Here is an 18454-nt window from a genome sequence, read left to right on the forward strand (position 1 = left end):
TCTAAAAGAAGGAACATTGATTTAAAAAAGAAAAACAAAAAAACAAAGCCTTTCTCTGGGCTGCTCTTACCTCTGCCCTTTCTCCACTCCCCTTCATCCAGCGGTGGTTGGTTTAAAATGCTTGGTTGCTAATACTTCTCTCAACTCTCCACTTCTTCCTCATGATTGAATTTCCTGTGCTTGCTACATGGCCCATTTATTTTCCCCTTCCCCTCATATACATAGAAGCAGCCTGGGAGAAAGTAAGTAGAGCCTTGCCCTGTAGAGCCAGGATTGAACACTTGGGTTCGTTTTCTGTCTCCACTGACGACATCCATGAACTATTGGAGTGGTGGAGAAATGGAAGTTGAGTACTGAGTTTGGATTTTCTTGCTTGTTCCAACCTACCCGCTGGTGCCATGATAAATGTGGCCTTCCCTAGAGGGTTTAAAAAAACTTTAATTGATAACTCTATGTGCAATTCTCTGAGTGAATAGTTGTTTTAAGGTTGGACCTGGTCACTCCAAAGGCTTTCCAAAGAATGGAGTCAGACAGACTTTGGGACCCATATTATTGCTGCTATGGGTCACAGCTGTTAATATACTACATTGTTCACCATGGGAAAGAGTAAAAAATGTCTAGTTTCTGATTATTATTCAGATGTTCTTTTTTGGTCCTAGTTGTATGCAATTGCAGTTAAAGATCTAATAAGAAAGACTGACAGGAGCTACAAAGTAAAATCCCGTAACAATACTGTGGAATACACCCTTAACAAGTTGGAACCTGGCGGGAAATATCACATCATTGTCCAACTGGGGAATATGAGCAAAGATTCCAGCATAAAAATTACCACAGGTAAGCAGGAGAGAGGTTAGAGGTCTTCTCGCACAGCCAAGTGCCCACAGTGCTGTGCTGCTAGACCTCCAGACACAGACTTTTCATTAGGAGTTTCACAGGAAGTGCAAACGCTGCCCTTCAGTATTCCTACAGGGGCAGAGCAGTGCAGAGGCTCTGGTGTGTGGGCTGCAGCATGGTGGCCAGGGCACAGTGGGCTGGGGAGTGGCTGTCATTTTCTATATTTTCTAAGTCTTTTTAACTCCCCTCGATTGTTTTGATATTACTAAAGGAAAAGAGGAAGGATGCCCAAAGGAGTTAGGAAATAAAAGTGAATAGTTACCGCTAAGACCAAATACTGTATCTGAGGATCTGGGTAACAGGTTCTCAGTGGTCCGTTGTGGCCATCTGACCTGTTGAAATGGAGGGAGACCCATAGCTGGGCAGTAGATCAAAGGGCAGTCAGGCTGAAGGTCAGAAAGCTGGTAGTAAGCTCAGTTACTCAGACAGCAGCAGGTATTATTGGGAGTTTCGATATTGGGTAATAGATGCCCAGCCCCGTTTATGCTGGTGGCGTGCCATGGGCCTGGGCCATGCACCATTATCACTCCAGTGTCCTGTCTTCAGACGGAACTCTTTATCCCATCCCATTCCTTCCTCACCACCACCCTACCCCATTTTTTTTGTACACGCTTGGGTACAAGGGCTATTCAATTAAGTACCGTCCAAATTTCTTGGCTAAAGATGTTACAACAACAACAAAAGAGATGCCAATAAAGAATTTCTACCACGTGCTAGGTTCTGTACTCAGCAGTCTATGTGTTTTATTTCTTCCATAACCCAGCCCTCCAAGGCTAGCATTAGTCAATCTCTCTTTGACAGACAAGAAAATGGAGTTTCAAATGTATATCCACTAACTGCATCCCATCTCATCTTTAATTTTCAGTTTCACTCTCAGCGCCTGATGCCTTAAAAATCATAACAGAAAATGACCATGTTCTTCTGTTTTGGAAAAGCCTGGCTTTAAAGGAAAAGCATTTTAATGAAAGCAGGGTAAGTTGCTCCCTCATTCTCAATGACTTTGGAAATTTAATTGAAATGCTGTTTCAAAGATGAGCTCGTTAACAGTGTGCTGGCATGGATAGTGTAAAAGAAAAAAAAGAAAAAAATAGGGCATGGACGTGAACTTGAGAATTAAAGGACCATTTTCAGTGGGATTGCTAATTAGTGAAATGTTTATACTGCCCGTTAAAGATGAGAATCTCTGCACTAAGCACTTTTCAATCCTGACTTGTCTTTCCCTGAAGAAAGAGAAATGGGCTGGAGGCCTTGCTGTGCTTCCTGCAGAAGCTACAGCTGGACTGGGTCTCAGTGTGTTGAACCTGAGGAGTGGAACAGGAGTCCTGCCTATTCCACACGCGCTGAGGGCGGGACTGTGGCTTGAGTACTTGGAGCTGAGCTGCACTCTCAACCTGGCATCTCAGCATTCTCTTCCCAGATAGATTAGAGGGAGCAGGAGATATTTGAAGATACTGTGCTCACTTGTGAAGAACACCTTGGTTTTGTTTTGTTTTGCTATTGGTAGATCAATACAGTATTCACAGCAAAAGACAGGGGAAGGGGAGTGAGACCTGGGAGTAGATTTACTACCCAAGGGTAGACAGATTCTTGAATAAAGCTGGGTTGGCCCCAGTGACAGCAAAGCCGTAGCTAAATAGAAATGTGTTGAATCAACTATGGCTACCTGGAGGTGCAGCATAGGCAAAGAGCCACGGGTTCTAAACAGTCACTGTGTGATGCCAAAGCAAAATGAAATTAAAATTGGAAAATTCTCACCACACACTGTGAGAATTCTTGTAACTCTTGTAGCTATGGCAAATAAATGGCTAATATCCTTAAATATAAGGAAAGCTTTCAAGTAAATTCAAAATGGAAATATTCTAATTTTGAAGAGGGTACGTGTAACAAAGCAGAAAATTCCATCAGCGGTAAACAGAAGGAGAAAAGTTCAACATCACTGGTCATCTAAAGAACAAAGAGGTGGCACTGTCATGTGAAATTGGTGAAGATTTGCAGGAAGAGTACAGCGGGTATGAAAAATAGTTGGGGGAGTAAACATTCTGGGCATGTAAATTGGTTCAACCTTAAGTAAGGCTCTTGGGAAATATATATCAAAAATGTTATAAGTGTTCATACCCATTGATCCAGCAGCTGTGGGATTTACTCTAAAGAAACAATGTGTATGAAGAATTTATGTATAGTATTTATGACAGCAAGAAAGAGGAAACAGCCAACATGCCGAACAGAAGAGGATGGGTTAAATAACGGATGGGTGGTTGATGTTGTATCATCGAAATTATTTTCTTTATAATCTTTATGTATTCTACAAATGATTGACACCAAATATACATTAGGTCGAAGGCAATAATTGCTAGCTTGTAGAAAAGAATGCGGGGATGGAATTCTGGGCAAGTATTGGGAATCTCAGTTTGACAGGCAGTCGCCATTAGGGGATCCTTCCTGGGTGGCTGGAGCCCTGCTCTTAGGTTAAGGTTCTAGGTTAGTATTCTGTTCCTAGTGGAGGGTCTGGCACAGCCAGAGCATGTCTTGCTTCCCTTCCCCTGACAGGGAGTTCAGAGAATTATATTGGTCCATTTTCATGCTGCTAATAAAAACACACCCAAGACTAGGTAATTTATAAAGGAAAGAGATTTAATTGACTCACAGTTCCACATGGCTGAGGAGGGCTCACCATCATGGTGGAAGGCAAAGAGGAGCAAAGACACATCTTACATGGCAGCAGACAGAGAATTAGATCCAAGTGAAAGGGGAAACTTCTTATAAAACCATTGGATCTTGTGAGACTATTCACTACCACGAGAATGGTATGGGGGAACCACCCCCATGATTCAGTTATCTTACTGGGTCCCTCTCACAGCACGTGAGAATTATGGGAGCTGCAATTCAAGATGAGATTTGGGTGGGGACACAGCCAAACCACATCAGGAATAGGCAGCTCAGTGGTATTGAGATCATGAGACTGTGATTATGCTGGGGGCCCAATATGTGGCTAGAGATAAGGAATGGAGTCTTTCTGGGGGGATGGTGGAGAGTGTCCGTAGCTTTGACACTGGAATACTTGGGGATCAGCAGACAAGTCAGGTTGCCAGCCCTCATTCCAGCTAGCATCCTGGGCCAGGGCTGTCCCAAGGGTGACTTTTCCCAGCACAGGAGTCCAGGGCTCTAACTAGGAAGACATTTCATCCTCTCCTCCAGTGAACAGGGGCCTGAGCCGGCTGCAGTGCTTCTGATTTCAAGGCCAGGTTGTTGGGATGCTGAGCTCAGCTCAGGAGGAGCTAGAAAGCAGGGAGACAGGAAGTGAGCCGACAAGGTCATTCCTCCATATTGTTCTGGGAACAAATATCCTGTCTTTTCTAATTGCAAGTTCCCCTTTCTCAACCCATTGCTGGAGTCCACTGCGACCTGGATTTATTATTAGTCAAATCCCATTATGGCAAACTATAGCAGAACTGTCCAGATTCTTGGTGACATTTAATATTGCTTGAGACAGGCAGACTGCTGAGCACAACTCTGAGTGTGGCTTTGTTAAAATGGCTTTCCTGAGGGCCATGGTTCTCATTTCCACAATGTAGCTTGTAGGGGTGGTGGTGGGGGCAGGGGTGGCAGTTATTTGAGATATTGGAGATGAGAACATTTTCATTTTCTGAATCCAGTATCTCATTGGTAATATAAAAACAACAAGGAGAAAACCCAAAGTGCTTTAGCGTCTATAGCAGCCTGCAGTGAGGAGTTCACATAAAGCTGGAACCAGTAATAGAGGCTGTCAGGTTCCACATTCAACTTCCTGAGCAATCTCTTGTGTTTGTTTGCAGGGCTATGAGATACACATGTTTGATAGTGCCATGAATATCACTGCTTACCTTGGGAATACTACTGACAATTTCTTTAAAATTTCCAACCTGAAGATGGGTCACAATTACACGTTCACTGTCCAAGCAAGATGCCTTTTTGGCAGCCAGATCTGTGGGGAGCCTGCCATCCTGCTGTACGATGAGCTGGGGTCTGGTGAGTTGCGATTGCTGCCCATTTCAGGCTCCAGTGCTGGGGAAATAGCAAGAATGTCTTATGGTTTGATGACCATGTGTCTTTCCAGAACACATTGAAGATATTTTCAGCTTCAAAGAAAATCATTTATATATCAGTTTGATCAGGTAGTGATGTATTTAACAAATACTTCCTGAGCTAGACATGGTACAAGAAGCTGAGATTACAGGGGGGACCGGATTCTGAATATAAGGTTCAAGAAAGACAAGGCTTTGTTTAAAAATGGCAACACTAGGTTCACAAGAGTTTCGTTTATTTTTTTGTGGGACTTATCAGAGTCTCTAACATGCTAATATACCCTGTGGATCTCCAGGTCAGTAGATCATCTCCTTGTCATGGATTTTACATGTAAAATCATACTGATTTTAAAGTGCACACTCTCCTCCCCCTGCACTTCATCTTCGCTCTCAGCATCAGCTTAGGACTAGAATTTGCCCTGGGATCTCTGTTTTATGGACAGAGATAGCAATGCTGGGCCATGCTAGTGGTGGAAGAGAGGACCCCTCCGTTCATACAGAAAGTCTGCTTACATTATGGTAGCTTGGCCAGGATTTCAACAAATGTTTTGCCACTGGTCTTTTTTAGTTCCATTTACTCTCAGCCAAGAACTAACCAGTGCTCAAGCCAAAATCTTCTGTTAGAGTTGTTAAATGTTCCGTCTTATAGTGTTTCTCAGGGTGTGATCTCGTGCAATATTTATCCTTGGCATCCCCCACTAAAAGACAGAAACACTGCCTGCCACTTCCCTTGGGAGAATCATAGCAAATTAGAGGTTGTGAGAAGGTCCTACAAAAATCAGGAAAGCCCTTGCTTGTTGACCTAGCATTTCCTCTTTTGAGGAAATACTAGTTTTAGGCAGTTTGGCAACCTGTGAAATATATTTTGGGAAAAATTCCCGTGCAGACCCCTCTAGCCACCTTTATGGAACCAAGGATGTCAGGCAGAAGGACTCTTAGGTGACATCTTGCCCTTCATGTTCACCTTCCCCTTGGAAGTGGGGTGGGGGAGGGAGCACACTCGTTTCTGGAGTCCCAGCCTCCACTGTGCTGGCTTCCTCCACTGCTCCAGCCAAGCACATCGCCTTCATTTACCACTGTACTGTTGGAATAGGTTGGAACATATTAAATAAGATGTTGCTAAGAGTTTTTTTTTTTTTTTTTCTGGCAAGGAGATAAGGAAATTTTAAATACAGACACGAATATTGAATTGTTAGATTAGGCTTGTAAGAAATGGTTGTTCTCTGGCCTATCTTTATGAATACCCTGTCAGAGTGAATGCCCGGGTAGTGACAGAGCCTTCTACCTGAAGCAGAGACCTGGCTTGTGCCACCTCTCCTGACACCAGGTAGCAACCCCAAGCCTGTTGAAGCTCCTCATGGAGCCCTAGACTGAGGGGAATCCACTCTGTTTCCTTTGCTAAAAACTGACTCCTAAGTTTCATTTTCAAGTTCAGACTTTTCCCAGGATTTTTAATATGAAAAGTCTACCCCTTTCAAGGAGACTGGCCCCTACCCCAGCAGGGTGGGAAGTGGGGGATGGCTTTGCCCTAGAGCCTGGTGGTATCATCTGTGAATCATCACAGAGCCAGTTTGTTTAAGTCAATAGGAAGGGGCCGTCTTTGTTAGGTTATAAATGCTGAAATGGCTTTGCAAAGAGCTTTAAAAAATGTTAAATGTATATGAAAGTTGTTTTTCTCCCCCACTCTCTTTTTTACTTAAGTGAAAAACCTCATAAAACTTCATGAGCTGTTAAGTCTGTATTGTGGTATAGGAATCTCGTTTGTATCACTTAATGGAGCTTCAGGTAATTGCAGTTCAGAGTGACTTTGGTGCCAAGTAGGGGGAAATAATTGCAATCTCGTTAATTAGTGGTCTGATTTCACATCCTCTTATGTAAGGCAAGCAAGTGGTCTTAAGTAATAATGCTAATGAAATCAATGTTGATACCCCAACAAAGGTCTCCCTTCCAAGAGATTATCTAAATAACCAACAAGGCAGTGATTAGGAGTCTAATGTAATTACCGTATTTGCATGCACAGGGCCGTTGGTCTATCAGCTCATGGCAAGTAGTCGGGAAGCAATCAGGCATCACGCACATGCAGAAACGTCTCACACCAGACAGGCGGTTCTCGTAGCTGTGGCTATCACCAGCCTTTTTTGGTGGGTGGGGACTTGAGGAATCATCTGGTCTGTTCTCCTGCCCTCAGGTAGGCTCATTGGTGGAAACTTTGCTTTGGCAGGTGCAGATGCGTCTGCAATGCAGGCTGCCAGATCTACGGATGTTGCTGCTGTGGTGGTGCCCATCTTATTCCTGATACTGCTGAGCCTGGGAGTGGGATTTGCCATCCTGTACACGAAGCACCGGAGGCTGCAGAGCAGCTTCACTGCCTTCGCCAACAGCCACTACAGCTCCAGGCTGGGGTCCGCAATCTTCTCCTCTGGGGATGACCTGGGTAAGTAGGGCAGGGAGAGTTGGTTCTTCCTCCCAGGGCTGACCCCCACGGCCAATGGCTTGGTTAGGAAACACCCACCTTCAGCTGCTCTTTTGACACTAGAGGAGCTCTTCATCAGCTAGTGATTTGATGCTATGGCTTTCGGTTAAACCATTCAGAGCCCTTACTTTTTAACTTTTAAGTTAATTAAATTAAAATTGTATGTTCTCTTTGATCTTGTAATACTGTCCTGAAACAGGGAGCTTGCCTTAAACAGGAAGGATAGATAGGCCCCAGGTTTTGACTCCCAGAGTATCAAGAAATCCTTAAGAATATCTGACCCCTCTCTCATGCTTCACAGACCTGGAGGTCTGACGTCTCTGGAGATCCTAACTCAAGATAAAAAGTAATGCTTTCCCAATCAGCTTCTATCAAAGGAGGCCCTTTGCATCTTGCTGTTTCTCTTTCTGGTTGCTAGTGTAACCTCACCAGCCATTCTTTTGTGTATCTTAACCCAGTGGTCCTCAGCCTTTTTTGCACCAGGGACTGGTCTTGTGGAAGACAGTATTTTTCACCAGACCAGCAGTGGAGCAGGGAGGCTGGAGGATGATTTCAGGATGAGACTGTTCCACCTTAGATCAGCAGGCGTTAGATTCTCATAATAAGGAGGGCTCAACCTAGATCCCTCGCATGCTCAGTTCACGATAGGGTTTGCACTCCTATGAGAATCTAATGCTTCCCTGATCTGACAAGAGGCGGAGCTCGGGCTATAATGCTCACTGATCACCACCACCTCCTGCTTCGTGGCCCCTGTTCCTAACAGGCCATGTACTAGTGCCGGTGGTCCTCGGCCCGGGGGGTTGAGGACCCCTGTCTTAACACATAGCAAGGGAAAAAGTAAGAAATTTCCCCTTTTGAAATCCTTACACAATGAAAATCCTAAATGCTAACAGAGATCGTAAGATAGTAATATAATAAAGTAGATGTGTTACAAGGCTTCCCCAAACTTAGACTAATGACTGTGAATGTACAAGTTTATTTTTTTCTGTAAACTAGTTATAATTATTTATCTATGTTTATAAAGACATTTGTATATTCCCATTCACTGATCATATATTAGTTCTGTTCCCCTTCCCTGTCAGTTTCCTTTCTTGCTTAATAAGCAGGTACCTTGAGTGAATGGGGTGGCTTCTTTGCTTCTGCTATTGGAGGCAAAAAGAGTCGACCGGTCATCATGCCCTGCAATAATCACTGAGTGTTGATCGACACTTGGTTGCACAGGATTATACCAGGGGTCACAAGGGGACAGCCGTTAGTCTGGGAAGCTGTCCTCAAAATGCTTAAACCCATCCAAGATCCTTTTCCTCAGAGCAGTTTGGGTTCAGAAGAGAAAGCAGACACTGAAGTTCACTGTGCTCATGTAGGATATAGATAACTCAAACTGGGGAATCCAAACCACCCACTTAGCTTTTGAGTAGGTAATAAGATTCTTCTCCTGAGAAGCTTCGTTTTCCTTATTTGGCTGAGTTCAAACCACCATTAAAGTAAATGTGAGCATCCATCAATGGGGAGAAGGTGGCCAGGAGGGACAGTGGGAAGCCGGGCTAGGCTTCAGATTATTATGCCTGTCTGGCTGTGGTGTTGACCTTCTCAGCTAGAGTGTGGTAGTAGGGTTGAGGGATGGGTAGAGTGGTGGGCTGTGGGGTCAGGTGAAAGTGTGTTTGAACTTACCAAGGCCTGACTGTTTTGTCTTTAGGGGAAGATGATGAAGATGCTCCTATGATAACTGGATTTTCAGATGACGTCCCCATGGTGATAGCCTGAAAGAGCTTTCCTTACTAGAAACCAAATGGTGTAAATATTTTATTTGATAAAGATAGTTGATGGTTTATTTTAAAAGATGCACTTTGAGTTGCAATATGTTATTTTTATATGGGCCAAAAACAAAAACAAAAAAAAGGAAAGAAAGGAATGAATAAACTTTGTAGTAATCAACTGTGAACTTCAAACCAGGTTGATTTTAGTAACCAAATTGCTTTGATTTGACATTAATGTAGTCTTACAGAGCTGTGCTTGCTGGGCATGCTTTTAAGTCTGTGAGATAATTTTGGTTCAGTAAATTGGCCAATCTTTTTATTTTTCTAAGACACAGAAATGTATTTAATAAAAACCTCGAGAGAGTGATGGGTGGAACCCCTTCTCCTTGAAAGTGTGCGTAGATGTTCAATTTTGTTTGGATATAGTCTATAGGAAAGTGTGTGGGTGTATTATGGGGGAAGGTTCCTTTATGTTATTTTGTTAATTTATTGGGACTCTGTGTAAGGCCAGGCTTTAGTGGTCATCAAACACCACATGTGTTATGAGCCCCTTACCCATAGGGTTGGGGGTGGGAACAGAAGCATTTTTTTTGTTGCCATTCCAGAAGCAATCCATTTTTATTCACTTGTGTGTCACATAATGGTCTTTGGCAGGAGAGAGCGCTGAGTCATTGCTGGATTTCAGTTAAACAGAACTGCAGCTTGGGAAGCCCTGCAAGCCTACAGCTTCCTCTCGTATATTAATCGATGGAATTTTACTGTATGTGCCTCTGTACAAGATGTAGCTTTGGGAACTACAAAATGATAACACTGCTTTATTACACACTGGTCTCATTGTCATTGCAAAAGCTTACCCTGGTTGTGGAAGAGAGGTCTAGATCTGTGCCATGATCCATACACTGGTCAATATAGTATGTCATTTTTTCCATTTTCCATCTTTTGTTTTTACTCACTACTGAAGGATCTCCAATGTAAAATTATGTATTTGGGTTGAGATGGCCACTTACTGTCCTTAAAAATCCATACTGATACATACAGTCATTTTGAATTGGGTCAGTGCCTTCTCTCTCTCTTTTTTTTTCTTTTCTTCCATCTCTCTCACTCATGTCCCCACCAATCTAAAGAGACAGTGCTGTACACTCTCATAGAGATAGAGAAGATCAAAAAAGTTGAGGCTACTCAATCCAGTTAACAACAGCAGGAGCACTAGAGTTTGTTCATTTATTCTCTCTGTAAAACAAGCTGTGCTTTTTTCCTTCTGCCTTTAAAATGCCACCCCTGTATTCAAACCATGGCCACTTGATAGTTATGTAGAATCCATCGTGGGCTGATGCCAACCCTTTAGGCTTAGTGTTGTAGGCACCAGTGTCTGGCATCGTTGTGACTTGTACTGTATGATTCTCACTGAAGAATTTCCTCTCGGCCGAGAAGCAGTGAGGTCTGGGAATATTCCAAAGTCATATCTCTGAATATATGTCCTTTATATGCAAGCTTTGTAAAGCTCCATCCCCACTTAGATGTGATGCATCACCTTCTCACAAGTGTTTGGTTTCCTTTGACCAAAAATATCATTCTTGGGTGATAATACAGTTTCATTCTACTTAGGAATTGTTTAGGAAACAAAGAGCCAATTAAATTTTTTAGTTTTAAATATATATATATATACACACTTTAGATGAGCATTTTAAGTTGTCGACCTTTAGTCTGCCATATGGGTAGGGCTCTATTTCATTTTAACAACTGGAGGTAATGATAAGCCTTCTTCTAGCGTATTTTCTCTTGTTTCCTGTCACTCTCCTTTTTTAAGTTTTTTTTTTAAAGACTGGAATTTTTTTTGGCTTTATCTTGTATTACCTTAGAGATTTGTTGAAAACTCTACCACCTCCCCTTTAATAAGCTCTTTAAATAATTGAATCATTAACAACCTGGTGGGAGGCAAGTCATTTAATTGAACCACTAGGAAGTGTATTTTCTTTTCTTTTTCTGCCAACTTTTTGGTTGCATTTGTAAAAGCTGATATAAAAGGCTCTGGGATGTTATTTTCAGTTATTCCATAGGCAAGCCTTTTTACAGAGCATATGTCTCCAGTTGGCAGCTTGAGATATTTTCGAGCATCCAGTTCTAGCTACCAGTGCCTCCCAATGCTTAGTGCATAGTACTGTAGACTGGCCATCACCCCGCTCCTTGGAAAATGCCACTGTGCTGTTTGAAAAAAAAGCAGCCTTTTAGGGCTAGAGTATTTTATATAAACAGAAGAGCTAAGTTTCCGAAGACTAAGCTAGATAGATGCAGCTATATGTAAATTGTATATTTTTATGAACTTCTGAAGCACACACTCCTGTTTCCCTCTGCGTAGCTTTGTGGGGATTTCATGTATATATGCTGTCTGAAAGAATCCAGAGGTTGGAGTGCCAATAGGAAATGAAAACAAATGCTTTGTACTACGAGCAGCCTTTGAAGGTGACCAGATAACTGTCTTCACTGTGACCAGTCGGAGCCCCTGCTTGCTTGTGAAGAAGGAGCTTTTGTACGTTATTGGAGATGCCACCTCAGAAGTTCACACTGTGCAGGAAAAAGGTTTTATTCTCTTCTGGTGTACGTTAGAATGTCAGATGCCTGCATCTATGTGGAGCACAATTGGCCTCTCAAATTTGGTGGGCAGGGGGATTGCTTATGAGTTTTCTCTGAAAGCTGATTTTACTCCTGGATGTATTAAATGCCCCTTGAACCTTGTGAGATACAAATGCACACGTATAAAATGTCAGAGAGTGGAATTCGACAGAGGATTCCAGGAAGAGGTCCCCATGTCTATGCAGTCCTAGTTCCAGACAGGTGAGAAGCTCCAGGAACTACTGCCTACCTTGACAAACTGGCTAATTAGTTATCATTCTAGGCAACTGGTGGAAACTTCTGACTTTTGGACAAGTAACTCCTGGGGTTCTGTCTTTGGTAGCATCACCAGGGATGTTTGAGTGGGACAGACAAGGGACACACAGCTGCCTGTTCTCTCCTGCCAGCATGTTTGACCCACTAGGTTAAGCTATACTCAGCAATTTAGGAAATGTAACCCTTCTCAAAACTGGCCATTTTCAGGGGAAACTTGGGAGAGCAATAGCACGGTGAGCCCCTTATGGATGAGGGCCCCCCCTTGGAGAATCCTGCCTTCAGATGCCTACGCAGTGTTCACTCCATCTAGTAAGATTATATTTCTAGTACACTTCCTTAGGGCAGAAACACCATCCTGTCAGTTTTGGTCAGTCCCTTCTTCATGAAGAGAGTCATGGTGAATTCTCAAAAATGTTCTTCCTTCCACAGACAGGTGGAGGGGGACCCTAGAGAAGGCATCCAGAGACATAACCCAACTGAATATCACCCCCATGTTGATTTTAGGAATTGACTCTAAAACTCTGTGCAGAATCTTGTGTTGGGATTGTATCTTGACGTTCCTATTATGTTATTTTTGTTAACTGGAGTGTGTGCTGCCTTTCAGGTACAACTTTTGTGTAATAAAAGCCAGTGCATTTAATTTATATAGACTACTTTCTATGCAAGACTGAGATATGGAATAGATAGCAAGCAGGAGATATGTACTGTTGGGTACATGGACAATAAGTATGTTTTCAGATGGAATACTAGCACTGAAAACGGGTTGAGGGAGGATGGGTTGTATATATGTTTCTGCCTACTAATTTTGAGCAGCCATGTTATGAATTAAATTATCACTGACAAGTAATAACCCAAGAATGGTATTAGTTTCATGTGTAATAGCTCAAATGGAATAAGCATGAACGCTGGAGTGGAACATTATCCTCAGATATTCTATGTCACTTTTCATTTAAAGACTCTTCTTATGAACTATTAGAAACTTTAGGCAAAATCAAAAGTATTCGCAGCAAAATAAAGGCCTACTCTGCTCTTATTTAAAGTGAAACACTGTATACTTATTAATCTCCAAAGTGAAATTAGGTATTTATAATTTCAATTGCCTTGATAAGTTTCCAAGTCACTGATTTCTGCTGAAGGTTTTACTATATTGTTGCACAATTTTAAGATAATTTTTGTCTCAATGTCAACTTTTTTCACTGAATAAAAATTTAACTGGGTCAAGAAAACACCTATTTGAAAATCCACTGTCTCTGCGTGTCTTGAGTTGTTCTTTTGAGTGCAATAAAGATGGCTAACGCAGTCTGCAAACACCATTTGATTTGTCTGTTTTAAAGGGATGTTGATTTCATAGATGAGAGAACACTAAGACCTGGAATAATTTTGTTATTAACAGGCTGGTCTCAGATGGTGGATCCTTGAAGAACACGATGTCTTTGTGTTGGTTGAGGAAGGAAGAGATGTGGTGGCTGTTTTGAAGTAAACAGAATTATTCCATAGGGACAATGACTGAAGTGGCTCCCTTAAAGCTGTAACTACATTTGCTAAGAGACAGTTTGCTAGGAAGGCAATTTTCAAATCTAGGAGAAGAAAGCACAGCAGTATAGATGAGTGGTGCATCTAAGAGCACTTTCACGGGTTTCCATAGACAGTCTTGTGAAGAGTGCTGCACGTACCTCTTATGGGCAGTTGGATGGCAAGTGGGCCTATAAGTCAGGATTGGAGGCTGTGGAACTGGGTCGGGGAGGGGGCAGGTTTTTAAGAATTTAGCAGGTCTTCTGGTATGCTGCTTTTGTTTAGACACCGAGCCAGAGCCAAACCCTGAAGTATTATCATCCGGTTTTGTGAATGAAGAAAAAGAGGCATAGAAAACTGAAGCAGTTTACTTAGAAAACCAGCCTCCCATCCCAGGTGTTTCTGATCCCAGATCCTTTTCTGAATCACTGTGCCACACCACTTCATGTCATCATTCAGTGTCAGAAAGAATACGTTAGCCCAACGCATTGCACCAATCCAAATCCCAAGGGGAGACCTACCACCTGGGTGGATCTCCTTGGTCATGGCCTCGTCCTTAGGTTTTCAGGCTTACGTAATTTTTGTCAACACATGATAGTGAATTCATCTCTCATGGCCAAACACACCATAACCCAACTCAGAATTTCAATATGCAACATCATAATGTCCATTAGTTAATTCACCCTGGGAAAGTGTCCTGTTCCTTACGGTCCGCGTGACCAGTGCGTTCTCTCCCGGTAGGGAGATCTGCCCCAGGAGCCAGTCACCACCAGAAGGTTGCTTGGAGAGCAAGGGCAAAGAATTTTAAAAGTAGGATGGATCTGGGTTAGCACAGTGGTTGCCCAGTAAATACTGAATTAATGAACAAAGCCTTGACACCACAACAGGAATAATCTCCTCCATATAAACTTAGTATTTGAAACTGTCAGATTGCAACTCCCGTATCCATTTTTATTTAAAAAGATCTTGCCAATGGGATCTAGTACTTCAAGTCCATGCATTGTAGTTCCCCTGGACAGGGCTTGGGCACTGCCCACGTTGGTCACTCTGACTCATCTCTACATGACCTGTTGTTGAGCAAGCTCCCCCGCTCACGAAAACATTCTATAGCAAATATTAATGCATTTGGACTGAGTTTGAATTGAATCTTCACAGCTAAGAGCTGTTGTATCTATCAGATTATTCTGCCTATTATATGTTGGTTTTAAAGTATAGCTCTGGGGGTCTACTGTTTTTCAGTCCTTGAACATACCTCAAGGTAGCTCCCCAGATTCTGACTATATCCATCGACTATGATTATTGGGTTCCCCAGCCCACAACAAATTGAAAATGGGTTGAGGTGGCTAAAGGCAGCTACTCCGAGGACTATAGAAGAGAAGCCACGAGTTAGAGTTAGACTGCTGGAAAACCTCTGAGAGAAATAAAGGAATTCCAGCAAACAGACTTATTGGGAATATTTAGCATAAAACAGAGCCCTACACAGTAAGTAGCCATCTGATTAGAATAATTATCCTTTTCTACTGAACCCCTCTTCTTGGCTAGTGACTATGCTAAACTCTTTATATAAATATATATATTTTTAATTCTAAAAGTACTTCTGTGATTAAGATATTAATCTTTCTTTTAACAGAAAAAAGATATTTATTTATTTATTTATTTTTTTGAGGCGGAGTGTCGCCCTATCGCCAGGCTGGAGTGCAGTGGCGCCATCTTGGCTCACTGCAACCTCCACCTCCTGGGTTCAAGTGATTCTCCTGCCTCAGCCTCCCGAGTAGCTGGGACCACATACTCGTGCTACCATGTCCAGCTAATTTTTGTATTTTTAGTAGAGACAGGGTTTCACCACATTGGTCAGGATGGTCTTGATCTCTTGACCTCGTGATCTGCCTGCCTCAGCCTCCCAAAGTGCTGGGATTACAGGCCTGAGCCACCGCACCCGGTCCAAGATGTTGTTTTAAAAGAAGAGTATCTTCTCCAAGGTCTCACATGTAGCAAAGTGGAAGCATCAAAATAAACTAGATTTATTGCATCCTTAAACTGCTCCTCTTTGTTGGAGTTGTCATGCTGTATAGCCCTGTCAGTACAATATTAAGAGATCTGTAACAGTGATTTTTTTAAAGGATTCCCACCAGAAAGATTAAAAACAACATTTGGAGACATAAAGAAGTATACTTAGATTTCTTTGCACAGTCATTTTTGTGGAACACAATATTACCTATGGATGGTAGATCAATGAAGCCTTTTTTATTGGAAAATGTTTTTACAAAGAGTGCAATAATTAGGAACATGGAGGATTCTTTTGCTTTGTAGCCACCTAGTTAGATTTTATCAAAATTATTTGCATCTTTGGAAAGGAACGTTAAGCGAATATGTTATTTACCTTTATTTACATATGCAGTGAGGTACATCATCACACCATGTTCTATGAGGGTGATAATTGGACTAGCGTGAGACCACCAAGGTCCCAGCAAAAGGAAGTGGCTGCCATTCTTTTCATCCAGCCCGAACTGGCTCTGATGCTCCTGGCCCATTAATGTTAAGAGATTATGTGTAGGGTAATTTGAGCCTGCAACAATTTACAGAACAATGATGTTATGCTTTTAAAAATGCTAATGTTACAATTGTAATGTTGCAACCCTATTTAATGCCAAAATGACAATCGGTAATGTTTGGGACTATTTGTATGAAAACAATGACATTTCATACTTAAAATTCAGCATCAGCAAACTTCGAGGAAGAAAAAAGACTAGGATTTAAATGTAAATCAGCCTTTTATGAAATTTGCCCTTTGGTAGTGTGCCAATCTGTAAAACCTTCAAGATCTATCAGACAAAGAGGTTTCATAATTAAAACTTGTTTTCCTATCTCTCTCCAGCAAAGGCAAAACTTATTAGTTACCCAGAGATTGATCGAGCCCTGGATGGTGCTGAACTGTCTGGGTGTGTGTGTGTGCAACTGCATTTGATGAATTCTTCATAGACAGCAGATGAACAACACGAGAGCATCAACCTGTTGGTTTCCTAAATACGCCTTATTCTGGACCCCAAACTGCTTGACTGCTCCTAAGAATTAGCATATTTTCGGCCGGGCACGGTGGCTTACGCCTGTAATCCCAGCACTTTGGGAGGCCGAGGCGGGTGGATCATGAGGTCAAGAGATCGAGACCATCCTGGTCAACATGGTGAAACCCCGTCTCTACTAAAAATACAAAAAATTAGCTGGGCATGGTGGTACGTGCCTGTAATCCCAGCTACTCAGGAGGCGGAGGCAGGAGAATTGCCTGAACCCAGGAGGCGGAGGTTGCGGTGAGCCGAGATTGCGCCATTGCACTCCAGCCTGGGTAAGAAGAGCGAAACTCCTTCTCAAAAAAAAAAAAAGAATTAGCACATTTTCAAAGGAGAAGTTTCGTTCTTATTGACCTGATTCAAGGGAATGCGTTTAAGACTAAGGACAAGGTTCCCAAATGGTGGTCCAAAAACATCTTGAGCAATGGCAACTCTGTAGCAACAAGTAATAGTATTTTGTAATAAGTAGTAAGTAATCGTTGGTTGCCAGACACTGTTCTGAGAACTTCTTAGATGCTAACTCATTTAATCCTCACAACAACCCTTTAGGGAAGGTATTATTATTCTCATGTTATAAAGAAATTGAAGGAAAGAAAGGTTAAGAAATTTGCCCAAGGTCACAAAGGCTTGTAAGTGTCAGAACTGAGATTTGAACCCAGGTAGCCTGGCTCTAGACTGTGCTTTCAATTATTTCACTGCACAGCCCCATCCAAATAACCCTTTTGATAGCACAGTTTTGGGTGTATACATTAGGAATATATTTTAACTAGCCAGTTTGTCTTTTTAAATACGGTAATGTTCTGTTAGGGGGAGGATGATAGAAGGAATTTGTAACCGTTGTAGACATTTTTGGAAACTAAAAGCAGCCAGAAGGAAATAAGATTTCCAGGTAATCCCAGAGATAATGGCTGTTAACATTTGGTATGTGTCCTTTGATTGCTTTGTTCTATATGAGTGATTGCATCTGTTACAGTTCTGCTGTGACTATGACTAAGTCCATGCGTGGGAGTGTTCCAGACCTCTGTCACTTCTCTTAGGGCTTAGTTCCAACTACAAAGACAAATCTGAATTCAGATAGAAGCCGAGCATGATCTTCTTCTCCCTTTGTCCCTATGAGCAGTTTTAATACAGACTTACTCGGAAGACGGTGGAACCAGCGGGTTGTTGCTGCACCGCCAGCTGCGGCGTGTCTCCTTGTCTTATCATTACACTCAAGTGCTTTGAGTCACCTTCCACGGTAATGCGACTCACAGGAGGGTGTTCATTCCAGTCACCTCGTTATCTCTGGCTCACCAGGTTTTCACTATTCAGTGTTTTGCTGCTCACAAGATTGGGGGAACAGCTATCAGTACATCCCACCAACGAGAGTAGAGACCAGCAGTAGACATGAGACAGCATAACACAGGTGCATAAACAGAAGTTGGGTCACAAGCATGTTTGTCACATTAAGCATGTTTAGGACAAAAGGGACTGACTTAACAACAAGGAGGTGTCTGAACTCTGGGGAGAAGGGGATGATCTACAGTCTGCTAAAGGCTCGTGGTGGGACTGGTTTGGCTTGCGGGTTTCTGTGATGGGGAGGGAGGAAGAGAAAGATGGAAAGAGCTTTGGAGGTATTTACTGTTGAATGGTGAATACTCTCTTCATTTCAACTGAGAATAGGAATGTGTTCAATGGCAAGATGCTTTTCCTAAGTATTAACTTGCAGCACAAGAATATTACAGAGATCATTATGCCAGAGCTAGAAGATGTAAAATTCGGATTCTATGTGAATAGACGCTGAGCCTTCTACTGGAATCTCGTATG

General features: G+C 42.4%; 1 protein-coding gene across 1 annotated transcript in view; it reads left to right on the forward strand.

Moving 5' to 3' along the window:
- The window catches only part of SORL1 (sortilin related receptor 1), a 179201-nt gene extending 165886 nt beyond the window's left edge, over positions 1–13315 (forward strand). The window contains exons 44-48 of the mRNA XM_021671207.2: positions 660–834; positions 1760–1866; positions 4707–4899; positions 7177–7389; positions 9125–13315. Of these exons, the coding sequence (XP_021526882.2) occupies positions 660–834; positions 1760–1866; positions 4707–4899; positions 7177–7389; positions 9125–9192 (756 nt within the window). The 3' untranslated portion in view covers positions 9193–13315. The remainder of the gene's footprint in view (positions 1–659; positions 835–1759; positions 1867–4706; positions 4900–7176; positions 7390–9124) is intronic.
- The last annotated feature ends 5139 nt before the right edge of the window (positions 13316–18454 follow it).

Source organism: Aotus nancymaae, unplaced genomic scaffold, assembly GCF_030222135.1.
Source record: "Aotus nancymaae isolate 86718 unplaced genomic scaffold, 86718_ANA_hifiasm-v0.15.2.pri h1tg000012l, whole genome shotgun sequence".
Classification (NCBI taxonomy): Eukaryota; Metazoa; Chordata; class Mammalia; order Primates; family Aotidae; genus Aotus; species Aotus nancymaae.